This window comes from Strigops habroptila, chromosome 1 (genome assembly GCF_004027225.2).
Source record: "Strigops habroptila isolate Jane chromosome 1, bStrHab1.2.pri, whole genome shotgun sequence".
In the NCBI taxonomy this organism is placed as follows: domain Eukaryota; kingdom Metazoa; phylum Chordata; class Aves; order Psittaciformes; family Psittacidae; genus Strigops; species Strigops habroptila.
In genome coordinates, this window is record NC_044277.2 from 155,297,819 (window position 1) to 155,324,414 (window position 26,596).

General features: G+C 38.4%; 1 protein-coding gene across 13 annotated transcripts in view; it reads left to right on the forward strand.

Moving 5' to 3' along the window:
- The window catches only part of UBP1 (upstream binding protein 1), a 43,562-nt gene that overhangs the window by 10,950 nt on the left and 6,016 nt on the right, over positions 1-26,596 (forward strand). For 4 of the 13 annotated variants that reach the window (XM_030495073.1, XM_030495100.1, XM_030495108.1 and 1 more), the window contains 10 exons: positions 7,478-7,629; positions 11,446-11,522; positions 13,351-13,456; positions 14,076-14,182; positions 15,885-16,037; positions 16,183-16,293; positions 16,825-16,932; positions 23,892-23,995; positions 24,591-24,645; positions 24,818-24,911. In XM_030495073.1, the coding sequence (XP_030350933.1) occupies positions 7,478-7,629; positions 11,446-11,522; positions 13,351-13,456; positions 14,076-14,182; positions 15,885-16,037; positions 16,183-16,293; positions 16,825-16,932; positions 23,892-23,995; positions 24,591-24,645; positions 24,818-24,911 (1,067 nt within the window). Of the gene's footprint in view, positions 1-7,477; positions 7,630-11,445; positions 11,523-13,350; positions 13,457-14,075; positions 14,183-15,884; positions 16,038-16,182; positions 16,294-16,824; positions 16,933-23,891; positions 23,996-24,590; positions 24,646-24,817; positions 24,951-25,753; positions 26,005-26,596 lie in introns of those variants that run through there. The other 9 variants (XM_030495117.1, XM_030495126.1, XR_003992687.1 and 6 more) reach the window with 8 other exon arrangements.

A 26,596-nucleotide genomic window follows, 5' to 3' on the forward strand; every position in this document is an offset into this window, starting at 1 on the left:
TAGTCTAAGGGTTTTTGGCAAGATTAGTTAGTGTTTTGAGAGTCTGAAGAAGTAAAACACTGGCATTTGATAGTCTTGATGGCCTAGCATGCACACGTTCTCTCTGTGTCACCTGGAACTTGGAGGCCACCACAAGTTTCAGCTATTATGTGTGTTTTAAGACAGTATTTCCCAGGTGAAGTGTTGGAATTGCAGTCTCTCTGTTCAAAGTTATAAATAAATAGAAATGAAGACCCCTTTTCTAGTGTTTGGGATTGTGAGCTGAGCAGGTTTATGGTGGGATATGTATTTAATGGGGGATTTTTGTTTTGTGGGGGCTTGATTTTTAATTTTTATTAAAAAGAACTTTGAGAACTTGCCAGGTCAGAGAACAAAGTGATTTTCCTCTCCTGCTGAGAATACTCCTGATCTTATATTCAGCTCCTCTGGGTTGTATTCCACTTCTGCCCCATTTTTGCCTTTATCAAGCATTTCTGTCTTTATTTATTGTACACAGTGGAGTGCCAGTTCTTGTGGGCTGCTGTATGGCAGCTGCCTGGATAGCTTTTCAGCATGCAGACGCCAGTGGGTAATGCATGTGCCCCTGTTCAAGAACTGTTCTTCCATCTCTAACATTCTAGGTTCATTCATTCTTCCATCTCTATCTTTCTATAAGCCCCTGCACTTTGTTAGAAGGAACTGCATGTAAACCTTTTTTACCTGTTAGGGTTGTATATAATGCAGTTGATGCTGAGTCAGGATATTCTACTCCTGTGTTTATTCTAATGAGAACAAACTGCTCATATGCATTAACCAGGACCTGTATTTCCTTTAAACGTAAGATAATTTGATAAAATTCCTCTGCAGATTCACATGGTTTTAAATAGTTCTCAAAATTTCCTTAAAATCTTGAAACTCAGTTGTTCTGATTGCTGTTCTAATGTCTTCTCATACAATAAGAAACCGTCTTTCAGCACAAAATTCAATTCACTTGACAGTAATTATTGTCAGATGTGTTAACTCCCTCCCTCAGAATCCTGTATAAAACCTATATAAAACCACGGTACCTTTGGTGCGTTTTGAGTATTCCTGTTAACTACAGTTGGCAATGATGCTCATAGTGATTTCTGACAAATCTGACATCATATCCATGTTAACACAGCAAGGGCTGTGTACTTGTGGGTAGCACTGATTGGTGCTGTGACTGTTAAGAAATGGAGGCTGTTTCATTGGGAAGATGAGTTTCAGGAACTGCCATTTCTCCAGCAGAATTGCGTTTTGCATGTAATGAACCAATTTAAATTAAGTTAAATGAGTGTAAGTATCTTAATGACTAAATTTTTATTTGTAATTTGGAAGCTTAGAATATGGGTTTATTTATATGCTTGCAATTCCAGTGGTATTTGTAGTGCTAAAATCGAAGCCTGTCGTTGTGGAACTTGATCATTTCAGGAGTAGCTGTTCTGGTGTATATTGCTATATTAAAACCTAAAGTTTATTAAGCTAAATTGAAAAGAATGGCTCTTGGTACTGAAATGGTAAAAGGCTGTTCGAAAATACGTCCAGACAGTCCTGCATTTTTGGAGAACCCAGTCGGTTCGCTACATCTCCAGAACACTTGGAGTATTTTTGGGGAATGCAGCTGGTTGAAAAGAACAGAAACCTACTGCAATCAGTCTCGTTTCCTTACAGTGCTGTGGAGAGCCTGGAATGGTGAGGGAGCTTTGTGCATGGACTCCTCCAAAGTTTAGGCTAAAATAACCATGAAGGTTGTCTGTTAGGATTGGGGGGACCAGTCTTATAACTTGCAGCTTTGTTTTCAGGTGAAGAAGAGAGGGAGGTTGTTGTCTTCTAACAGCTTTTGGGTCCCTGACATCCTTTTTTTGGCTTCTGATGAACATGAGTGGGTCATGGCAGTTACTGTCTTAACTTCACAGTTGCTGTGCAGAAATAAAAACCTGGAGTTCTCATTCAGGGCCTGTTTTCCTTGTGGCTGCTGTTACTTTCTGACAGACAAAATGACTGTTTATGCTTCCCCTGACGCTTCCCACTCTTTTGAGACTCTGCTGTTGGTTATGTTGGGTTTTTCTAAGAGGAATAGTTACTTAAGGTATTCTGAAATGTTTAAATGTTTTTCTTTTTTTTTTCTTTTATTTTTTTAGATGTACAGAGTATTTTCTGCAGAATACATTAAAAAGCTTCTGTTGCAGTGGTCTGTTCTATTTGTGTGTGTTGCACTAAGAATTTATGTACTGATTAGAATTGGAGCTTGATTTGTTGTGCAGGCACACAGCTGAGTATCTACCTGTCAGGAAATAGACATTTGAGGAAGAAGAAAATCCACAAACCTAAACCTCTTTGCTTTGTTACCATAGATAAAACATGTTGAAAGATAAACCTCATGTTCTAGATCACTGACATTGGTTTTGTTTGGAGTTTTTTGTTTTGTTTTCTTCCCAGTCGAATTTGTGTGAATATATTTCAAAAAAGTCAAGGAGACCAATTTAATTCCTAAGGAAAAGAATTCATGTTGCATTCCTATGTTCTCTGTTCCCCTGTCACCTCTGATGGTGGATAGACGTGTGCACTGTTACAGCAGAGCAGCAAGATAACCCTCGTTTACGCCTTATGCATTACTCCTGCGTAAGAGCAATGTGTACTATAGCTGCTGCACGTTGGAGCAACTGCCAGACCTCCCTGTTTTGGACAGTGCATGGAGAATGGGCTTTCAGCTTTCCCGTTCCCTTACATTTTCCTATAGTTTGCCCAGACCTCTGTTAACAGTGCAGAGTGTGGCTTTGAGATCCTAGCTGTAATTCAGATACTGCTTGAGAAGCACTTTTCTCAAGGTATTTGTCCTTGTAAACCATGCTTTCAAAGTTTCGGAAGGCCTCCATGTTCTTGGATGCTTTAGCACTCCCACCCAAAAGTATACAAACCAGGAAATAAGTAAGGCAGGTGACTGATGGAATGTCACTTTGAATTTTGGTGACATGCGATTCCTGTTCTTATAAGGACAGGATGTTCTTCATCTTGCTATCCTCCTATTATTACTAGGCAGGTTTGTTGGTTTTCTTTCAGAAATAGTGTTGAAAAGAGGGTTTTAAATTTGGAAGGAAGGTGATTTTGTGCCTGACAAAGTCATTTCACAAGCATGGGAAGAGGATAACTTACATTTTTCTTGGTCTTTCAGTACTGTGCTCATGTAGCCTACATAGCATAGGCTAGCTTATCACATGCGGTCCATCCCAGTGGATGCTTTGGTTCAAATGTTAACATGCACCTTGCTTCCTCTTCTAAGCCTTCCTGCTTTCGTGTGAAGTCTCATTTATGCACTTCTGTGGCATAGCTGGCTGAGACTGGGTGTTGAGACTTGCTGACTGCCTGCTTTGATGAGAATGAAGACTGTTTCTGTTGGCTTTTCTGGGAAAATTTTGTCCTCTAGGAAGAAAGAATGCTTTCAGTTGAATGCTTTAGATAACAAATTGTGGGGGGCTGAGATAAGACTTTCCTTACTGGAGCTCATAGTTTCAAAAATTTGGTCTCAGAGTTCCATCCAACAGGAGAGTAAACCTTGATCTGCTTTTTCAAACGATATCAAGAAGTCTAACAAAAGATGCTACTTCTTCAAAATGTTGCTCTTCATTTATGTTTCAGCTTGCTTGCCAGTAGTCCAAAGTTCGCTTGGATGAGACAAGTGAATCATAGAATAGTTTGGGTTGGAAGGGACCTTTAAAGATCATCTGGTCCAACCCCCCGGTAAATTAGTATCTTGCTTCCCAAGATCAAAAGTTATCAGTGGCAGAAAAAGAACAGAATCAGTTTCTTAAAGCTCTTTTCTGCTGTAGCCCAAAATAACTTCAACAGTAGCTCTTTTGGAAAACTGATTTTTCCTCCATCTGGACAACTCTGCCAGTAGGGGCTTTAGTTGCAGTGGGAGGTTCTTTGCCATGTTGAATAACCTGAGCAAAGCTGGCAGTAAAAGCGCCTGTCTCTGATCTGCATTGGGAAATCAAGTTCCACTGGGTGAGTAGGAAAATGACTGAAGGATGCTGATTCCTGTACATCATTCCGATGATTTCCTAAGTAGATGTAGACATCCTGATTCCTGTATCACTGTTACTGCCAGTCCTGAGGAAGAAGATGGGCTTGACTTACGATGCCTGTCCTCAAGTTTTGTCTGGTAAGATGGAGGTTTCTCTACAGTGAGGTTTTGATGACCTGCTTTCACCACCCTCACTTGTGTAGCTGTGTGCTGGGCTGTGCTAGGTATGCTAGAGCTCCCAACCCAGCCCGGAGAGGAAGGGTAGGCAAGGAGCAGCTCGTGGGGCAGGAACCCTTTGTGCCAGTGCTGCCCAGAAGACCTTTTGCATTGCTGAATCTTAGGCTCATGGTATCAGATAAACTGGTCGTCCTCTGTTTCTGTACAACGGCGACTGCATTATAGACCAGGTGTTTCATAGCAGCTTCCTTCTTGAAAGTAAGAAAAGATGCATCACTGTTTTTAAGAGAAATTAATAGCTGGTGGTAAATCAGTTAACGTTTCTTTATCAGTGACACTTTAAACTCTTAACTTGAAATACTTTATTTGTACCTTATTGACTCTTTAATTGCCCATGGCTCTTACCTGGTTTTAGCTGGGAACAAGTGCATGTTTAAATGTGAAAACGCTGATATTTCATTCTTCGTGAGTGAATATATCAAACTGTTATTTAAGTGGTATTTATTTAAAGATGGTCTAGCAAGGAGTTTTAAATTGCCTTGCCTTCTCTTTTCCTTTGGAATGTACTAGTACCCAGAAGACTCTTTTATAAGAAAAGTGTATGTTTTTATCTGAGAAAATTAATGAAGATCCTTACATTTGCCTTGTGCTATTTGCTGGTGCTTTTTTTATGGCATGATGGCATTTAAGAATGCACATTATGCTCTTTACAACTAAATTGCAGGGTTCAGGAGCTGGATGACTTTTTTGTTTCTTTTTTTCTTTCTTTCTTCCACAGCGGAAATTAATCATTACCACTTTGTAAGTATTACCAAAAGCAGGTTTAAAGCTGGCTAAATTTGTCTTCCATTTGTATTTTTTTGGCCTCCAGTGCCTTGTCTGTTAATTTAACTAGTTCATGAACCACGGCACATGTTTTTGAGCTAGACCAGATGCATTTTTATCTTTAAATTGTGGAAAAGTAAGGCTTGAAAGATATTTTTCATAAATATGCAAAATACTTCTCTCATGTATTGTGTGATGAAAGCAAGTGCTGCAGAACTTGACAATTACAGGTCACTGATTTGGTGAGGTACTTTGCATGCCTTCTGTGTTGCACTTAGACTCTTATGTGTGTGGTTTAAACATTGTTATTGTTTCCATGTTCTTTCTGTTTTAAAGTTCCTCTTCATAAACGCACTAGCTAGTACTTCATGTGCCAAAGTGTGCGACGAGCCTGGCTTCCTGGTGTGGAAGTCCTGCCTTGGGACAGTGCTTCTCTGCTGATCTCAGTGCTCCCTCTTGTGTTAGGTTGCCCTGTGTTCATGCTGCCTTTTTGACTGACATCAAGGCATGAAGCATCTGGTTGTTTCTTCTGAGTCATCCTTAGGCAGCAGTCCACCCATTTAGGAAGTTTTCTGTCCTACCTCTGGATATGATTTTCCTTTTCTCTGTGGGAGTAAACTGACTGTTTTAAGAGTGTCTGCTTCCTATAGGTGGGTATTTCACATTATATTCATCTGTAACTAGTTAAGGAATACAGCTTCCTCTGGGCTTCAGTTTGGGGAGCTGACATTAGAAGTGGCTAAGATGGGTCAGCAGGCTTGTACTGCTTTTTTTGGACAGTGTCCTGCCTTGTCCTGCTTTCATGGAACCACAGAGTGGTTTGGGTTGGAAGGGATTGTCCAACCCAAAGACCATCTAGTTCCAACCCCCTGCGATGGACAGGGACACCCCCCACTAGACCAGGTTGCTCCAAGCCCCATCCAACCTGGCCTTTATGCCTGTTTGTAACATCTTCTGTTGTTTCTTCCTAGTGGAAAGGAACCTCTATGGGTGGCTTTTTTCGTATTTCTAGTTGATGCTTTTGGGATAGTGTCTACAAGGTATAGACAAATGTCTTAAACTTTTTCACCATTCATAAGTATTTCCTCTTTCAGGTCAACGTAGCTTCTGCCAGGTAGCGAGTGGAGTGTGATGTGGTGCATGCTCTGAGAGAACAGTTGGGATGTCCCAGTCACACTTCTCGTATCCAATATTTACATAGACCAAGCCTATACTATAACCTTTTGTGGCACAAAAATACTGGCTCTAAATTCAATTTTTAAATTGATTATTATCCTGGTACTTTTTGATTCTCCAGATATGAGCTGGAAATCAAGAGGAATTAATGTTCTCTTTAGATAAAGCAGGCTCTCACAGAAATGAGGAACAGGAAAAAGAAAAGGCAATTTTACTTCAAAAAATGTTAGGGTACAAAGCGTAAATAATAGTGCAATACAGATAAGATAATTCTGTTACAAAATATATTAAGTTCTGTATTACAATATATATTAAGTATATTATTCTATACAAAATATATTAAGTATGATTGTGATCAGTGCAAAAGAAACAAGATGCATGTAGATTAAAACCTGAATCAACAAGTGAGGTGATGTGAGAAATCTTTCATCAGTTTAGAAACTAATTTTCAAAGGAAGTTTCATGGATCTGCAGGTAATTTTATCATGAACAAAAATTCAGTGCAAGAAAAAGACTTTGAACACAACTCACTAATCTCTTTGAAGTTTTATTTAACAGCATTACTGTATACAAGGAATATGACTCTATTGCTAACACAGAGTATTTAATTCTGTGGAAAGCAGAAGACACGTTTATTGGCTGTAGCGATGCTGTTACTGCGAACAGCATCGATTGCTCTTTACTCTTCAGAAACTTGTCAGTTTCCAGGTTTCTCTGGTTGTCTTGTGTAAGTGAAGTGAATCTTGGCATGTACTTTCTATAAGTTCTGTTTTGTGAAGCTGCTGTTTAATGATTTTTGTGCTATTCATTATGCTAAAGCCCTATAAAAGCTGAGACTGAGAAATCTTCAATGTCAACAGAATTAATAGGTTAGATATAATGATATTAAATGGGGAGAGGGATTTTCACAGGGTACGTAACTTTGAGGAATGCATTATTTCAAAGCTGAGAGCTGCATGTATATTAGGTAAGCTTGCCTGTGCTGGCAGGTTGAAAGAGTGACTTTTTTCGGTGGAGACAAGAACTGCAGATTAAATTTTGAGAGGATCAGCACAACTGCATTGTCTGGTTGGGTCCCAAAGCATTGCTTGTGTATTTGTAGCCTGAAATTTTGGTGGGAAATGTTTTGGATGCTGCTCACATTGGTTTCACTAATAAACTGACACAATACTGTATTCCGCTGTGGCTTTTTAAGTCACAAACAACTTCTTTTTTTCTTTAACTTCAGGCAAAACAGGGCCAGCAGTCTCACAGAGTTATTTCTGTTCTTTTCAGTGATGTTTTGGCACTGCCTATTTTCAAACAGGAAGATTCCAGCCTTCCACAAGAAAATGAGACCAAACATCCACCCTTCCAGTATGTTATGTGTGCTGCAACATCTCCAGCAGTAAAATTATATGATGAAACTCTGACATACTTGAATCAAGGTTGGTATACATATGTTGCAAGCATAACTATAGTGCATGCAGCTTCTGGTGGAAGTCTAAAACTGGAATTGTATTTAATGTTTTGATACATGTGGGTACATCCAAAGTTAAATGCGTGTCAGAAATGAGGTTGGATACCTTACTAGTAATCTTGTTTTGTCCAACTTGCAGACTCATAGCTATAGTCTGTCATTACTTCCCTTTTACAGGCTGTTTTGTTGTTTCGGTTTTGGTTTTCCTTTATTTCTTTCTCACCCCTCTGTGTGTTACCCCTCTCCATCCGCCACTGCTCCCAGTAAAATCAACCTGACAGAGCTATTAGGAGACAAACTTCAGGCAATAATAGCTTAAAATACAGGATTAATGTGGCATTCGTGTTTAAACTTGCTTGGTAATATGCAAGTACGGTCTGATTAGATTGCAAAGGCACACACAGACCCCCCAAAAAGTCATAATAAATGTTAAAATGTCAATTCTAAGCAAAGTGTTTCATAACAGAGGCCACTGTAATCACTCTCAAATTATCTATTGCATATCTGCCCGGAACGGTATTATGTTTGAATCAAAACCACAAGTGCCACTGCCTTTGTAGTTTGTTTGGAATTTCACTATGCTCTGTGTACATTTATCAGAAATTAACAATAAGTATTTTGTGTGAGTCTTGCTGTTTTTTTCCCTCATAGCCTGCAGTTGATTTGCATGAAAATTCAGTTTTTTTTCTAAAGAGGGCACTGACTGCTAGTAAAATAATATGAATGTAGTCATTCCCATGTGATAAAACCTCTCTCACCTCTGGAAATGACATTGGTGACCTAATCTTAGTCAGCTAGTATGCTGAACTCGTATAATTCATCATGTGTTTTGGACCCTATCAATGTCTTTGTACACTCACACCCCTCTCTCCTTCTCCCTTGGCTCTCATGCTTTAGGATCACTAGTTTTGCTTTTTCTTTTCCTTGTGGACTTTGACCCCAAATCTCTCAATAGACAGCAGTGTGATTAGAAGACACAGTCCTGCAGAATGACTTGTATGAAAAATAAAAACAATTAAAAAAATTACATTCACCATTTCTTTTCCATATCCTACCATGTTTTGGTACAGTTAATCTTCTTAGATCATGTGCTTCTCTGAGCACTGTATTACCTTAGTGTGCAGTGAAGAGGACACAGCTTAAAATATGTATTGGTGAATTTTCCTTAGCCTGATGAGTTGCTTAACTTACTAATTGCTTTACTAGGTTTGCTGGAATTAGTATCTTTTACATTTTACATGTATTTTCTTGACAGGATAACCTTCTTGCTCAAGTTGAAATGCTTCTAGTACTGTGAACATGATGCATGTCATGATAATGTGATGCATGTCATGCCTGGAACTGTTTAACTGTGTACTGGAGCCCTAAATCTAAGAGGGTAGATTTTATATAATTTGATGCTGTCATGATGACAAAGCATCCTTTCAGCTTTCCATGTGAATAAAGCTGCTAAGTGATTCATCTTGCAGTATCCAGTTGGTCTAAATATGCTTTAAACATTACTTGACTCTTCTACTAATGCGAATAGTGGATGTTCTTTAGGTGATTTCTGGTGTCTTACAAACACATAATCCCAGCAATTCAGCCCATTTGCTTTGTCAGGTTTATTTTTAACCACTTGGTAGCTTGAGCGCTCTTTTCAGGAGAAAACAGCACAACTGCAGCAGTGTGCTGCGCCAGGAAGATGCTTCGTGCTGCTTAGAAAGCTTCCAAGTTTTATAAACCTTAAGCTCAGTAGAAATATACTTTGTTTTCTTCAGTGCCAGGATCCAGCCTCCCTTGAAGCTCAGCTCTGTGCTGGGAGCCAGCACAGGGCTGCAAGCTGAAGGAAGAAAGTGCTTGCTATCTTGCCTTGAAGAAGAGCTTGCCATTTAAGTGGCAGTGTCTGAAATGACTGTAAATGTTTCATCTGCCCTTGAAAATCTCTTATTGCAAAGATTTCTTTTGCAAATAAGCTTTTTCTGGTTTTCAGTGTCTTTTGGTAACTTTTCCTGATGTCAGAAAATGAAAGGATTGGTATATACCCTTCTTCTAATTAAATATGAGGGAAAATAAAAACAGTTGGCCAACTTCCCTTCTGAAGCCAGCTTAAAATCAGGAGCAGTTTGCAACACTTGAGTTGTACTGATACATTTGTTTGCGTGGTGAGTTGGGTTCTGGGTAAACTTGGACCGCATGTAGTTTTTGTGGAAGAGGGTGCTGCAGCTGGTGCTGCTTTGCTTTTTTGGCTGCTCTCCAGGAAAGAGCAGAGGAAGCAGCATACCTAGCTCCCATGCAGAGATGACTAAAATCAGTGCTGTGGTGCTTGCTGTGTGTGGAAGCTCCACAGCACTTCTGCACTTCACACTTTCAGATCCAAAATTCTAGACTGGAATGTATCTGTCCATTTGCCTTGAAAACTTTCCATGCTATTTTTGAGTCGGGTATTCCTTGATTTTTACCTTCATCAAATCATCAGTCTTAATATTATTTTATACCTGTGAAAGGTTAACAACACTTCTTGAGCAATCAGTCTGATTTATTTTTTTTCTTCTCTCCCCTCTCTAAAAAAATGAGAGAGAACGGAGAAATACTTCCAAAATTTCATTAATAGTGCCAGATTAAAAAAAAGCTGTCTGTAGATGCAGATAGATTTGCATATGTTATGTAAATGTAAATTATAAAGTAACGCTGGTAGTTGAACAAATCTTACTAACAGGAAAAAGTTCTCTCCTGTTGAATATTGGAGGATGAATGATCTATTGCTTTACCCAGCTGCACTAGGTTCATTTGGTTTCTGTATGGGTTTATGTAATCAATGGTCTTACCAGTGATCAAATGCTGCTGGGGTAAAGTCAGTCTGTACATATGTAGAGTATTAATTGTCACAGCTCATTTTTTGGAGGTAACGTCAGTCTCTGACACAGTGAATGGAATTTAAGAAATCCTTTGCTTGTCACAGGGCTATGACAGCTGAACTTCTGCCTTGTGGGGCAAGTCAATAAACGTCTTTTAAATGTAGTATACACTAGAATGTAGTTTGGAGGGAAATGTAGAAGGTAATGAATTTAGTGCACTTGATCTTGGTGAACTTCAAAATCTGTTTGATCCTGCTTTATATATATATATATATCTCTCTTCTGTTTTATATATTCCCTATATTTAGGGAAATGTGATTTTTGCAAATGAGTATGTGCTGCTCCCCTTAGAAGAAAAAAAAATCCCTGTAGTTCAAATAAATTACTTCAAGCTTCGTCTTTTTTGAAGCACACCAGTTCATCACATTCACTGGGAAGATAGGTTTGCTCATGTATTTGCTCAAATAATGAGTAACTGGCTCTTTCAAATGCTTATTTCTGAAGTCATACAAAGCCTGAAAATCGTATGAAGTCAACAGGTATATGGGCAAAATGAAACACAGGCGAGTAGTATGTATGTTGTATGAAGAGTGTAAAAATTGTGCAGGAGTTTGTTTCAGAAGACCAGGCTATGTTGCCTTGTTCTCAGGATGTTGCCTTTTATCAGTTTCAAAAATAAAGGAATACAGCTTTTGAAAAATAATAATAGAGAAACAAGTGCTTACACTTCTTGTGAAATGAAATACTTTAACTTTGAAAGTATCTGTAGTTTTAAGGGGACCAAAAAGTGTCATTTTGTTCCATTAATTCCTGTGTTGTGAAGTGAACCTTGCTGTTAAAAAAGAAGTCTCAGGTACTGGTATTCCTGTGTCCTGTGAACCAAATGCTAGTTCAGGTGCATTAAACACAAAATAGCTTCTACTGATACAAATCTTCTCTTTTTAAAGGTCAGTCCTATGAGATACGGATGCTGGATAATCGGAAAGCTGGAGACATACCAGAGATCAATGGAAAACTGGTGAAGGTGAAGTTCTCTAGATGGTGTTACTAACAAACCTCTGGTGCTTGCATATGAAGAGAGTAGTTCTTAACTGTTTGTTGTGCTCTGATTCACGGAGGGATGTAGCCAGCTGATCTGACCAGCAAAAGAAAATGGGCACAGTGGAACCTAATGCCTTGGTTTGTTATTTTGGGTTTACTGTAAATAAAAAGAATATACCTGTATGCGTTTCCCCATTTATGAATGGGTTCATTTCATGAAACTTTAGGTAGCTAAAGGTGAGCTCATCACTTCATGTACCCTTCACAAGGTCTGCAGTCTGATATGGTTTAAGATGAGATAAATCTCCACTAAATGTGCCCACGTCTTTCGGCTGAGTGAAAGGAAGCACACAGTGAAAGGAACAGTGATCTCAAATTTAGGTATCTGAAGTTAGGTGAGAGAAATCCAATCTACTGTACATTTTATGGCTTTTTTTTTTCCCTGCTGTCACTAGATACTTTGGGCTATATAATTTGTGCACTTTGGCTTGCTTGTGTAGTCCTGTGCCTTATTCTTGCCTATGGGATGCTTGTTCAGGTATAATTTCAGGAAGTGTTAAGCACAAGCATAAAACTGGGATTTGAGTTGTGTAATGAAACCTTTTACAACCCGGCATGTTGACTTGCTGTAATAAGTGTGTTGAGTATTTTACCTCCCTTAAGTGCTATTTCCTTATAGCCTTGGTGTCTGTCTGCTGTAATTTTACAGGTTCATATATTAGTCATGAGCCATTTGGTAGGTAGAGTAGGACAAAGCAGTGTAAAAATGTAAAGAAATAAATTTTATCATATCAGGATATTGTAATGCTGCATCAACAAACTTTCCATTACTTAAATACTGTAATGCCAGTGCTTTAATGAAGGCATTCCATGTTGGTGAAGGATGGTTGCAGGTATTTCCATGTTCCAAATTTACCAGTTTGCAGTGACAAAGGAGCGGGGGGGAGTTTGTGTGTGTGCATGTACTCACACGTGCACATGTGCTTTCTCTTAGCTTTGAAATAAAGCCAAGGTGGTGCAATGTATCTTGAAGAGACACTTCATTTAAAAGTTTTTGGGTCTTTTGGACACTTTGATCCATGCTATAGACTAATCAGGGAAGAAAATTATACAAATTTGTTTGGTTTGTTCAGTAGCGATTAATATGTACAGTATTTTTCCCCCTCTGTATGACAAATTGCTTTGTATGTGCATTCATGCAGCAGAATATGACTTAAGTGCACAGCTTTACCAGAGCTGGTCACAAAAACAGGTATTGTTGGTTAATTGCTTCTAGCCGCATCAATTGTGTAGTATTTTTAGATTGATGTTTCAGCTAGAATAGTTGGAAAAGTGGTGAGGTGGTTTATTTTACTAGTACTGAAAATCATAGATTTGTTGTAAATATGCTGACAAATACTAGGGGGGGGGGGGCGGGGAGAAGGTCAAACTATATTCACTGCTTTTCAGAACAGATTAAGCCTTCTGTGTTTGGTTTCTAAAATAAGTTGGTGTTGCCTACACAGTGTTGGTATTGTGCTGTCAGTGTTGCTCAGTTCCCTGGATGTAATTCATAGTGACCGCCAGAATATGTGATCATATGTAATTCTCTTTTGCATTTTTACTACATTTTCAAATCTCTTGTGCTGCTCAGTTCTGTTTCTGTGATGCGGAATATTTTGGAATACTGATGGTTACCAAATCTTTTGCTGTAAATATATATTTTTTGGCACTCTTGCTATTTCACAATGTTTTAATGCTTTATCTTCAGGCTGTTTCGAAACATAGAGTAACTTTATGGCTCATCAGATGCTTGTTTTCTTCTTTGTTAGAGTATTATTAGAGTTGTGTTCCATGACCGAAGGTTGCAATATACAGAGCACCAGCAGCTAGAAGGTTGGAAGTGGAACCGCCCTGGGGACAGACTTCTTGACTTAGGTATAACTCTTTCTATCTGTTGACACTTTATGAAAATCAATTTCCAAATTGAAATCGGTAATGGTCACATTTATGCTAGGGCTTATGAAAACACACAGACCAGTTTTCTGTATGCTGCTTTGTTATAGTGTTTGTTCTGAATGTAAATGTTCTCAGCACTTTCATATTCCTTTAAAACCTTTAAGTGCTACAGAAGTAAGATAGCAACTACAGCCTTACACATTGAGTAATCTTTCTAGTTTTGATTGCTAAATGTTACAGTAATTAGGAGAACACAATCAGAAGTAACTTCTCTAGTTGATTGTGGAAATGGCGCCAACATGGTTTCTGTATTTTGAGTAACTTGCTCATTTTTGGTGCATAAGCTGTGTATGGAGGTGGGGATGATGATGAGGGGAATCAAAAAACACCCCCAAACCCTGAACACTTTGTATGTTGAGTCTACAAAGATTCTTCATATCAGTCATAAGAAACTGCTTCTGGAGTTAAGGTCAAGCCACCGAAGCTCACATTTTTCCACCCTACCTGTGTTTGCTGATGGTATCCTTGTATTAAAATTTATTTGTAGTGTTTTCTTGGAATATGATTATTTTGAAACATACACTGCTTATTTTAATAGATATTCCAATGTCCGTTGGAGTCATTGATATCAAGACAAATCCAAGCCAGCTCAATGCAGTTGAATTTTTGTGGGATCCAACAAAATGTACATCTGCTTTTATTCAGGTTTGAAATTTTACTTGACTGGATGTCTGTGTTTGGTGCCTTTCAGGTCACAAACAGTAGTATATTTGCACTATGAAGCTTCCTGGTTTCTTACTTGTGGGATAGCCATTAAATACCAGCTTTGTAGATAAACACAGGTTCATAGTTCTGTAAGGGTCGCTAGTTAGGTTTTTCAACTTCACTTGGGTTTATAGAAGCATCTTTTAAAAACAATTTACATAAAAGGCTTTCAAAAAGTTCTGTGACTAAAGCTGTCAAGGTTCAAATATTTAGTTATACAGAGTATTAGAATTAATTTATATCCATCTAAATAACTGTCAACACTAATGGTTTTGGTTTAGTTGAGTCTCCCACTCTCCTAGTGGTGAGCTTCAGCAGAGACTCAGGCTTGAGGATACAAAATGAAAACTATTGTGCTACAAAGAGTTTTAAATCAGATCTTTAAAAGATGTTTCTTACTGTGTCAGTAGGCTTCCTTTTGGTAGGATTTTTGTCATTTATGTATTTGATATTCAGGGCAATTGAACATGCTGTCTTTGGAAATTATTTAGATAGAATGTTCAGTTTTGCATTGGAATTTTTAGCTTGCTTTTGTCTCAGATCTGTTTTTACTATAAAATAAAAAGGTGTAGGTATGAAGTTTGAGGTAGCAGCATTTCTTACTGAGGCTCCTAAAACAGGTTAGATTCCACACTGCAAGTACATTAACTTTGATCTAGTACAACTGAAGCCGTTTTTTCTACTAAGAATTACATAATTACTAAAATGTAGTCTCATTGAAGAAATGTGAGAGAAATTACTGGATATTTTTGTTTATGTGCTTCCTTAGAAGCAACAACAGACTGAATGAAATGGATCTGGTTATTACTGTTATGCAAGTATAGTTCACTTATTCTGAAGGCTAGAGAGCACAGCGTAGCAGCACTGATTACACACTTAAAGCTTCAATTTCCAGTCTGTGGGTCTCTATTGTTGATAGCCAAAGGAAATAAAAAGCATTGTGGCATTGGCTTGCTTAAAATTCCATAAGGAAGCAAAAATCCAAAAAAAGTTGGGAGCACTGTCCAGTAAGATTCATCCTAACTCTTTCTGTTGCACTGATTTTCTCTCCTTAGATATCTTTTAGGGGTATTTCTAGCTTATAAACCCAGTGTGGTAGTATTTATTACAAGTAACTCTCAAGTTTATTCTAGCTATAATGCGCTGGACAATAGTATCTTGAAAAAGTTTTTGCTGTATTCATGATAGATAGAGTTGTTGGGAATGGGTTCAAACTTAAACAGGGGAAGTTTGGGTTAGCTATAAGGAAGAAGTTCTTTCCTGTGAGGGTGGTGAGGCGCTGGAGTGGGTTGCCCAAGGAAGTAGTGAATGCTCCATCCCTGGCAGTTTTCAAGGCCAGGTTGGATGGAGTCTTGGGTGACGTGGTTTAGTGCGAGGTGTCCCTGCCCATGGCAGGGGGTTGGAACTGGATGATCTTAAGGTCCTTTCCAACCCCAACCATTCTTGTCAAGTACAGTGGTTTTGGCTTCATTTCAATATGGGTATGAAAAGGAATAAAATGTTAGTTTTGCAGCTTGGTCCTCGGGCTGGGTAATTTGTTTCTTGTCTTTAGAAAATGTGCCTGATGTTGGTAAGACATAATAAAATCCATGTCTAGAATACGTCTGAGGGTCCTTTTTGTTTGGTGATTGGTTCTTTTCAGGTACATTGCATCAGCACTGAATTTACCCCTCGTAAGCATGGAGGAGAGAAAGGAGTTCCTTTTAGGATTCAGGTTGACACTTTTAAACAGACTGAAAATGGAGAATATACAGATCATCTGCATTCAGCCAGTTGTCAAATCAAAGTTTTTAAGGTAACAGAAAACATATCCTTAATACGTCTCCTAGAAGCTCTCATAAAGATGGGGGATATCTTTATCTTACTACTTCTGAGATCAGATTTCAATTGTAAAACCATTTTCCATTTGCGTTTTTGTTCATGTAACTATTCATTTTTAGCCAAAAGGAGCAGACAGGAAACAGAAAACAGACAGAGAAAAGATGGAAAAGCGAACTGCACATGAAAAAGAAAAGTATCAGCCTTCATATGACACCACAGTTCTTACAGAGGTAACAAATTAGAATTGCATCTGCTGCCTGAGGAGAAAATACATAGATACGGTATATTACTTAGCTGTAGTCTTGGAAGGCTTGGGGAAGAATTAGTTCTATACAAAGATAAGCTTTTTCTTTGACAAACTTGTCCAGTGAACAGCAACATTCCATTTTAAGTTTTTGTTTAGTAAACTTTCATTGAGATACTAGATAGATGCTTGCATTCAATCTTAGTGTGTTTTAACACTGACTGCGCTGAACCCTAGAGCAAGTCTTTTGGTACAGATCTAAAAACCTTGCAGCTGGAGGGAAAAAAAAAGAGGGGGGAATCTAGAGTTTAATTATCTGCCAAATTTGAGCTTCAAAGCCTTTTTTTGGAGATCACTGAGTTTAAGGCCAGAGCCTCAGTAGGTTTTTGCATTTTATTTAAACATCAGTGAGTTCTATGTAGTTTTCTAAAGATTTCAGAAGTTTCTAAAAGGCTTTTAGATCTTTCCTCACTGTATAATGAAAAGAAATTGATCCAAATCTTTGGTGTTTGTCCAGATGAGGCTTGAGCCTATAATTGAAGATGCAGTTGAACATGAGCAGAAAAAGTCCAGCAAGCGGACTTTGCCAGCAGACTACGGTGATTCTCTGGCAAAGCGAGGCAGTGTAAGGGACTTCTGCTTACCTTTTCATTGTGCAAGATACCTTGTACAGTGTTAGATATAGGAGAAACTTCCATTTTGTAAAGTAAAAACATTGATTGCTGTGTATTAATATTACTCACTTTTGTGCATACCAATTACTCCATGTTTGCTTTCAGCAAAGGAATCCTTCCTAAATCTAACACTTAAACTGTTGCAGAGGGACTGTGTAACTTTTAAAAGTCAAGAGCTTTCCGTTTATGTGACTTGAAATGAAACAGCTTTTTGCTTTCCTGTATGTGTGTAATTAGTAGAAGAATGGTGAAATTTAGTGTTTTGTTCCATATCTGTACTTAGATTCAATGTAAGTTTCCATGTACGTCAGTATTTTTAAAACACCATGTAGTATTGCAGGTGGTTGATCATTAGTTACTGATTTTTTTCTTTAGCCATCTACGTATTGTGCTCTAAGCAGGTTTAATGCAGTTCAGAAGAGTCAGTACCTCTTCATGATACGTGCACACTAACCCTGTATGCGCTCCCCAGATGAATCTTAACATACATCCTGCACACTCCAGGATTTCTTAAGTGGTGTTTCTTATTGTGAATATCATTGAGACCTTACATTTTCAGATGAGAAACAATTCTGCATCATCCATTTGGCAAGTTTAAATGTCAGTTAATACTCTGACTGTGGAAAACAATTGACTGTTCTTTGAACAGGAATAATGTGCTGACAGCTCTTGCCCAGCAGTGTGCAGGCATTGACTTTCTTGACTCTTCCCTCGGACATTATTTTCACATTTAGGTTGTAAAATACTTCAGTGTATGCCTCTTGATGTTTATAAACCATGTAACTGGGTGGGAGAGAAGAAGCAATATTAAGTCAGATGGGTTCTTTGGACGATTTTGGGGGTTTTTTACACCCTGAAACTACAATTACCACTGAGCTGTCTGAATTTACTTTCTACTGTTCTTGGTTGTTGGGGTTTTTTTCTTTCTTTTCTTTTCTTCCTTTTTTTTTCTTTTTTTTTCTTTTTTTCTTGTCTTTCTTTTAAGATGTACATTTAGAATTCTTTGGCAGCGCAGACATTCTTCACTTGTTCCAGATGGCCCTGGAGGGGGGGTACAGACAGGAGAAGTCAGGATTTTTTCACTTTCACTCAGAAGACATGTCTGAAGTGTCTTCTGAAGCTGGCTCTTGGAGGGGTTTGTACTTCCCGCGCCACCTCCTCCTCTCTCTCTCTGTTAGTGTAAGTACTTCATTCAATGATTGTTACTTCTAGGAAGAATATAGGAAAAGGTATTTTTAGAAGATATGACAAATCCCTTGTCCAGAATAGGATGAACTGTAGCCAAATGATACCTGAAACTTGTCCAGCCTATTCTTAACAATCTCTTGAAACACTCAAGCTTCCTTTAGCATTGCTTTAATTGTAGCAAAGAAAAATTTGAGGTTAGACTGGTAGTACTGGACTTCTATTGCCTTTCTCAAAGCACACAAAGGATAGAATGTGTGTGTGTTTATTTCTTGACTTCTTGCTTGGGATGAAGGGTAACCCACAGACTATTCTGGAATAACAACTATGTACAGCTTTCCAGTTCTCTTATTTGTGCAGTTGACTGTTCCTGTTGGACATCTGCCCTGAATAAAACACTGTCTTGAGATCATTTGGTCAGTTTGTTGAGACCATTTTGACTTCCATTCCTGTAGGATGAAATGCTTTCAGCCTTGCTAACTTGATATCATCTGCAGATTTAACACACAACCTGTTCCATCATGACAATGATTTTTATCATTAGCAAAATTACTAGAAGTCACCAAGCCCATACAAAATGCCATGAAACACTATTTTTGCTGTATTCATAGTGAAACCTTGATAGTCACTATACACTCATTAAGTACTGTTTTCAACTATATAAGTTGAGTGTGTAACTTGTTTTGCTTGATCTAGAAAATGTGTGATCTACAGCTTGAAGGCCAACTCATCAGGCTTTTTCTCTTGCCACCAGAGAGGCTGATTCTTGCGGGCCTTGTAAATATGGACAGGGGATGATGCATGTTTCTGCTTTGGGCAGTTTTCTCTTCCCAGTTGTAGCCATCAGAAGGTTTGGCCGTTACCAGAGTTACCTCATGTGCAGGTTAGATGTACCCTGTGTGCTAGTAAACGTGTCACAGAGGAGCTGAGACACAAAAACTGAAGACCTGTTTCCCTTCATTTAAGTGTGAGAACTGACTCTGGTTTACATATTGTGTCTTTATATAAGATGGAATCTTGTACTTAGCGTGTCCGGAAAACCACAGCTCCGTTACAGAAGGAAAACAGGGTTGTTTGGAGGGTATTTTTCTTGACGAAGTCAAGAGTGCTGTTACGTACCCAGTGCTGCTTCCCTGGTGCCCAGAAATACTTCTCTGTAACCTTTTCTTGAATTTTAGAATTCAGGTTGATCCAGTCTGTAGTTCTCTTCCTTTTTAAAACTGGGAATTGTTATCTTCCTCCTACACCTAGCCTTGTATATAGGCTGTCTTTTTTGTTCCTTGCTTTTTGCATCTCATTTTGTACATAGGTGTTTTTATTTTGCCCCTCCAATATTCTGCTCTTCTATTTGCTGGATATGTCTCATTCTGTTTCTTTTTGTTTCTTCCCCCCACCCCACCCCGGTATGATTTCTTCGAGCTCAGCCACAATCCGATTTGGACAGGTTGGTTTCTTACTGTGTTTCCTTTAAGAAACATTGAATTTAATATGTTTTCTTTCCAATTTAATTTGTATGGGATTCTAACACAATACAAAGAGTTTGGTGAAACAAGAGTTTGTTCTTTCTACTGTACTCCTATCTTTTCCTAAAAAGCAGAGATTGTTTTTCTATTACCATCACCCATATTTTCCTTCTCATTCATTTTCATAAGAATTCCATCTAGACTCTTCCCTTCTGAATATATAGAAGCTAGAGCTGATCTAAGGAAGAAGAGGGGAAAAAAACCTGACCAGATTCTTTCCCCTGCTTTGAATTTGAAAAAGCAGGCGTTGTATTGTGAGAGTTGGGTCTTTAAGACAGTGTCTGTAAAAACACTTCTTTCTGTCTGCAGTATCTCGGTTGATTTTTATATTATATAAATTATATAATATGTATAGTATTATTTATATCATATATCATACTTATAATATTATATAATAATATATATCATCATATAATACATTATAGTATAGTATATATATTATAGCATAGTATAGTATATATTAACTATATCTGTTATAGTTATCATATTACATTATTTTACATGATATTATGTCACAAGCTAGAATATATAAAGCTATCTTTTGATTAAACTTGGTCAAATGGTAATTTTTTTCAGACAGAACTGATTACTGGGCACATGAAGGGAGGTTAGAAGACTTTGAGGTATAGACTTTGAAATAGATTGGAACATTAAGTTTTGGACGTGGAAGATTGCTGCAGAAGCTAAATTTTTTCTGTAAGTGACTTAAATTTAGAGTATAAAACCTTCTAGAGGCTATGGGTTAGGAAGTGCAGCTGGAGCAAAACTAGCAACATAAGGATATAGTATTTCTTCAACTTGTTTCTCCTTACATCTATACTCCATATAGCAGATGCCAGTAGCATACAGCTTATGCAGAGTGGCTGGCTTCACATTTTGGAAATGACTACTTCTGCATCCATAACAATTAAGTCAGTATGTGCAGGAGGTTTCTGTTTTGGCACACAACAGCTGCAGTTGTTTTGGGCAAGAACCTCATATTTTATCCATCCAATAAAAAAGCTGTAATAAAATTGCTGCTTTGTTCTCTAAAGATGATGCTGGGTGCCCAATTTGTTCTCCAAATTAGACTTACTATATTTTGTTTTCATGTTTATTTGGTATGTGAATACAGTATGGAGTTTGTTGCCAAAGTTCAGTTTTACCCTATAGTAAAGCATGAATTTGGGTAGATTCAGGTAGATGGGAAGTAGGAAGAGAAATGACATCAAACAGTGGCTTAGAATAACTTGGGATTTTGCAATTTTTCAGAAGTTAGGAACATTCTGAGTTTAAATGCTACGTATCCTGAATCTGAAACTCATACTTGGAAAGATTTCCTGTCTTCCTTTTTAACTCAGTGAAGCCATTGGTCAACACTTTATAACTTCATTCATGGCCTATACAGAAGGCTGTTAAAGACCCGTAACCAAAACAGTTTTCTCCTTTTCAAGAATTAATCAAGTGTTTGGAAATAAGACACAATTTCTGGAGTACAGTTGTATCAGTGTAGTAGCAATGGAGGGCAGCTAGTCTTGAGACACCAAAGCCAACAGCTTTGGAAATTCACCAGTATATATTCATTGCTCATTACAGGTAAAGATATAATACCAATCTTTCTTCTCTTCTCTGGTGGCTATTTACAGAGTTGGATGCTTCCGTTTGGCAAGGTGACATTTTTCTCTCTCTGTCCCGTGGCCAGGGATTCCGTATTAGTATCATTAGCTTGCTCAATGTCCTCTGGTTAACTCAGTGATGTACTTAAGAATATAAGAAACGTCCTGATTGATCAGACCATGAGTCTTTGAATTCCAGTTGTCTGTTCCTGGCAGTGGCAATTGCAGATGCTGTTTCAGGAAGGCTGTGCCTGTGATCCATTTCCCTCATAACCCTCCAGTGCCTGGAAACTTCATGCAGGTGTTCGAAAGATGTTGGAATCCCTGCTGAATCTTTGTAGTGTTAATGGATTTGATGCCCAGCCATTCGTCTGACCCTGTTTCTGAACCTGATGGGTTTGTGAAATGCAGGACAGTTGTGCATGCGAGTGATTCCAGAGGCATAAGCAGCTCAAGCTTACTTGCTTGAAGACACTTGAAGAATATATGGTGTTGCCTTTTTTCTTTTCTTTTTTCTTTTAATGCTGGACTTTCTTGTTCCTAGAACCTTGCAGAATTAAGTATCTCAATGCTCAAATACTCATTTTTCCCCTCCACAGTGTATAAAGCAGGAGAACTGAGACAATTAGGCATGTTGCAGTAGTAGTATAATTACTACTACTACCTTTTTCCTTTTTAAACCAACTAATTCAGTCTCAGTAGGTAGGTAGTAACATTTTTGTTGGAAGAGAACACAAGGTAAGAAAGTGTTTCTAGCAGAAGAAAGGCTTCTTGCTTTGTGTTGGGATTTTCTTTATCCAAATATTTCAAATGTGCTTTTTCCTGCATCTAAACTCAAGTTTTGTTGTGAACAACTTCAGCTGGGTTTGAAGGCCAAAATCATTAACTGCAGTGCATGCCTTGGGAATGGCTCAGAAGCTGTTCTCTGGCACGAATGCATTCTTCCCTGCCCCTGATTTTAAATGTGTTGAATGGAATCTTGTAATGGAATTGCAGCTAAGGATGTGCAGCTTGCATCTGTGTGTCCTGATTAACATATTGCATTAAAATTTAGGGAGTAAATGTAAAAAAAACCCAAAGAAATTATGCTTTCCAAAACGTCAGAAGAACAAAGTTATATTATGTTGAGCTTTTACTTTTAAATCATGGCTTTGGACCACATTAGGGAATGAAGGCCTCTTTTAACTACCTGTTGTAATACATCTTTGAGATCAACATTAAAATGAACTTGAGAAGAGAAACAACAGATGGGAATACACAGAACAGGAGGAAGAGTGGGTAACACTAGTGGGTCGTAGAGGAGCATGCTTTGTGTGGATTGCACTCTTTGTGGTGTAACGGGTGGCTTTGACCATGTAACCAAAGACAGTGTGTGCACAGTGCCTCACAAAAATACTGATCTGGATCAGATCCTGGGCAGACTTTAAGCTACGCAGGGCATACAAGACTAGTTTTTGTAAATTGCATGTGCCATGCTGGGGAACTCACAATCCTGCTCTGACAACTGACAGCTGGAGTCCAGCACCGAAATGTTGTGAACTGGTTTACAGAAGATTGCAGCTGGTGTTGTGCTTATTTACTGTTTCCCCTGGATAGTGAAAAGGTCTTTCAACACACAATTGTTGAAACGTGTTTCCATTAATATTAGGTCCCCTTCCTCCCACACCAAACTATGATATAACTCTGGAAATTTCCTTACAGGGTGTTTAGCTGGTGCATGATGTGTATATATCAGGAATCTTTGTTGCTTGAAGAGGCATGGTCTTAGCTTACTTGACCTTGGGCAGCTTGCTTGTTTTAAATCCTGTCTGTTTGTCTTTGAACAAACCAAAATCTGTTTGTTTTTTATTTTTCTTTAAAACACTGGATCTGCAATGGTGTTGGAAACACCAAATGCTGGTCTCATTTTGAAGGGCTTAATCATGATGGTTTAAAAAACCCCAAAAAACCTGATGGAATTAAACAGCTGCCTCATCATATACTTGTGGTGGCTTATATTTATATATAAAATCTCCAGTTTACCAAGCAGTTGAGGGGGTCCTCAAGAGCAGTACATGTAGGCATCATTTTAGTCCTGCAGTTCCTCAAATTCACACAATTTCTGCTGAATATTCTGTTTGCATTTCATCGGGACAGATACATTAAATTTATCCACAAGGTTAAATCTAGCTTCATAGTTTCACTTACTATTGCTGAACACCTATTGTTCATGATGATATTGTTCATGACATGATACCTGCAGTTTAATCAGCCCCTTCACCCCTTTTAGGATGAAAAAAGTTTTTCAGCAGATGGCTTGGGGTGGGTTCGTTCGTTTTAAATTGAGTAATCTGGATCAGTCTTCTGTCAGTTCCACCATTAATACCTTCACTTCGTTAACAGAAGACAGTGTAAATAGAAGTCCCCATGAAAGAACAAGATAAACCAGAAGTGATTTTTACCTAGAGTATCTGCATGTTATGCGTGGGATAGAGGGAGTCTTTATTTGGAATGACAAATCAAAATTCTCTGGATAAAACCCTGGCTTTCATTTAAAGAAGTGTACATCAGAGTAAAACACGCTCTGTTTTGCCAAGAGAAACTCAAGTTTTAATTCTTTATCTTCAGTGCTCACCATGGCCTGATACTCCTACAACATTTGTAAACAACAGTCCTACTCCAGCTCCAACTTTTACCTCTGCTCAACATAATACCTACAGTGTCCCAGACAGGTAGGTGTCTTTTGTGTACCCTAATTAAAGATTACATTTTAAAATCATGGTGATCCAAAGGTGTTTTCTGAGTAAATGCAACTGTTTTCTGGTTCCACTGGGGAATGTGAGATTGTTTTGACTTCCAATATTTACTTTAGAGTTTGACATTACATTGAGTAATTACTTCTGCTTCAACATTTTTCTTTCTTCCTATACGTTGTTGAAAACTTTTCATCTTGTCTTTTGTTACATAGCAAATACTTTACCTCTGAACTATTCTGATTTAGTCCTTGTCTATGGAAACTATACAACTTTTTCCAGTAAGAACAGTCTTCACTCCCCTCATACACAGTTAATATAGTTTGCAAGAAGAAAAGCCAACAATAATCTTCACAAGCTTTTCAACAGCAATTGGTAAAAACATTTTTAATCGAGACATTATTTAAACTGCTGTAATCAAACTTGGGTAACCAGGGAATGATTTACAGTGCTATTGTCTGGTCAGTATACTTTGAACTCATTCAAGTTAATTTTCAGCAACGCTGAAATATTTTGCTTAATAAAATTCTAGTAATTCTATTTTTTTATTCCCCCCCCCCCCCCCAATCTGCAGCAATTCTTCCTCCCCAAATCATCAAGGAGATGGAAGCTCTCAAGGCTCTGGAGATGTGAGTGTTTGCTTTCTGGTATTGCTCATGGCTCTATTTGTATATTTGTGTCAGAACATTTGATTTATACATACCCTGATATTGACAGTACTGTGGAAATGTTTAACTGAGGGGATTTTTTTAATGTTTTTTTTAATATCCAAATTATCATCTCCAATCTTGTTTCTTGCAGCAGCTTCATCCTTCAGCCACAATCCAGGAAACTCAGCAGTGGTTGCTCAAGCATAGGTTCTCTACCTATACAAGGCTTTTTTCAAATTTCTCAGGTATCTCTACTATTAAATGTTCAACTTGTATTAGAAGGCATTTTCTTCTAGTTAGTTTCATGTAAGTTCGCCCTAACCCCCCAAAGCGAAGCTGGGTTCTGTTTGCATTATGACAGTTCACAATATCATTTTAACCTTGATTAGTCCTTTGAGGAAAATGACCGAATTTGGTGAGTCAGCGGCCGTTGCCCGTTCTGCTGGGCTCGTTCCCGGTGGCAGCAGCATGCAGTGCTCTCAGAGAAAGCGCAAGACACTGCGAACATGGGCTCCATGTTAGATCTTTCATAGCAGTTGGATTTCACTGCGGTGTGTGAGGCTTTCTCTGAAGCTGTCTTATCCATAGAAACGGCACAGCCTGTTCTGTATCAAACTCTGCTTCAGTGCCATGCAGCAGGAGAATTCCTTTACCTGTGTGCATTTGTCTAATGAATATTCATATGTATGACTATTATTTTGAATATTCATATTTTTATGAATATTTTTCATTTCAGCAGAATGTCTGATTATTCTTAAATGTGATGTGTGTCAGTGTAGTTTCCACTGTATATATGGAAGCAAGCAGTGGTGAAAGATGCATTACTGGGGGCTATGTTTTGCTGTTTGCTTTTAGTCTTCCATGTAGTTGTGCAAAGGGTGGGATGACACAGTTATACACCATGAGAAAAATTCCTTCTCAGTTTTCTTTGGTGACATGTGAAGGGGAGAATATCATAGAATCCCAGACAGGTTTGTGTTTGAAGGGACCTTGAAGCTCAGCCAGTGTCAACCCCCTGCCCCGGGCAGGGACACCTTCCACTAGAGCAGGTTGCTCCAAGCCCCTGTGTCCAACCTGGCCTTGAACACTGCCAGGGATGGGGCAGCCACAGCTTCTCTGGGCACCCTGTGCCAGCGCCTCAGCACCCTCACAGTAAATACATATGATGAATGAGGCTGCCTCTCTGCCTCTTAGCTTAGCTCATGCTCCTACCAGAATTCCCTTTGTACCAGGCATCTTCCCTGGTCAGAGGCCTTTTCCTTCATTTGATCCCATGAGGACTGCAGTCGCCCAAAAGTACAGACTCTCTAATGTGGTGTTCCTGAACTCTGTAAGGCTCAAAGCTTTATGTTTTCTGTAGCTGGTTAATGTTTTCTGCATAAAATACATATTGTTTTCTGCTGGGATATACAAGTCCTGACAAATAAGCTCACATTTAGCCTTTCGGAACAAGCTTTGAAGGTGTCATCCAGCCCTGAGAAGTTCTGCAAATGAGGCAGTATTTCGCAATACCTTCCTCAGCAAACAGTATGGAAACATGGCGTTGATAAAAATTATTTATGTATAGTTCTGGTGACATCATGGGCAGCAATAACTAAAAGTTTGTAAACTACTGCTAGTAATAATGTAGTAATATAATAAAAATAACTAAAATGTTGAGACCCCAGGGGTCCACAATCTTTTCCTATGCACAGGCAGTATGACGACTTTGGTCAGTTTCTGATACCGCAAGGGTTGATGACAAAATATTGCGCTTTTCCATTAAGCCCATTTCATGTATTTCATATAAAACCATCATCTCACTGATTCACCAAGGAGCCTCAGTGCATCAGTCTTGATGAGCTGGAAGATGCTGCTGGTTCAAGGGAAGCTTGTTTGTTTTGCAGGATTCTGTTTTTGTAATGGAGGAGTTTGTTATTCTTGGTTTAAA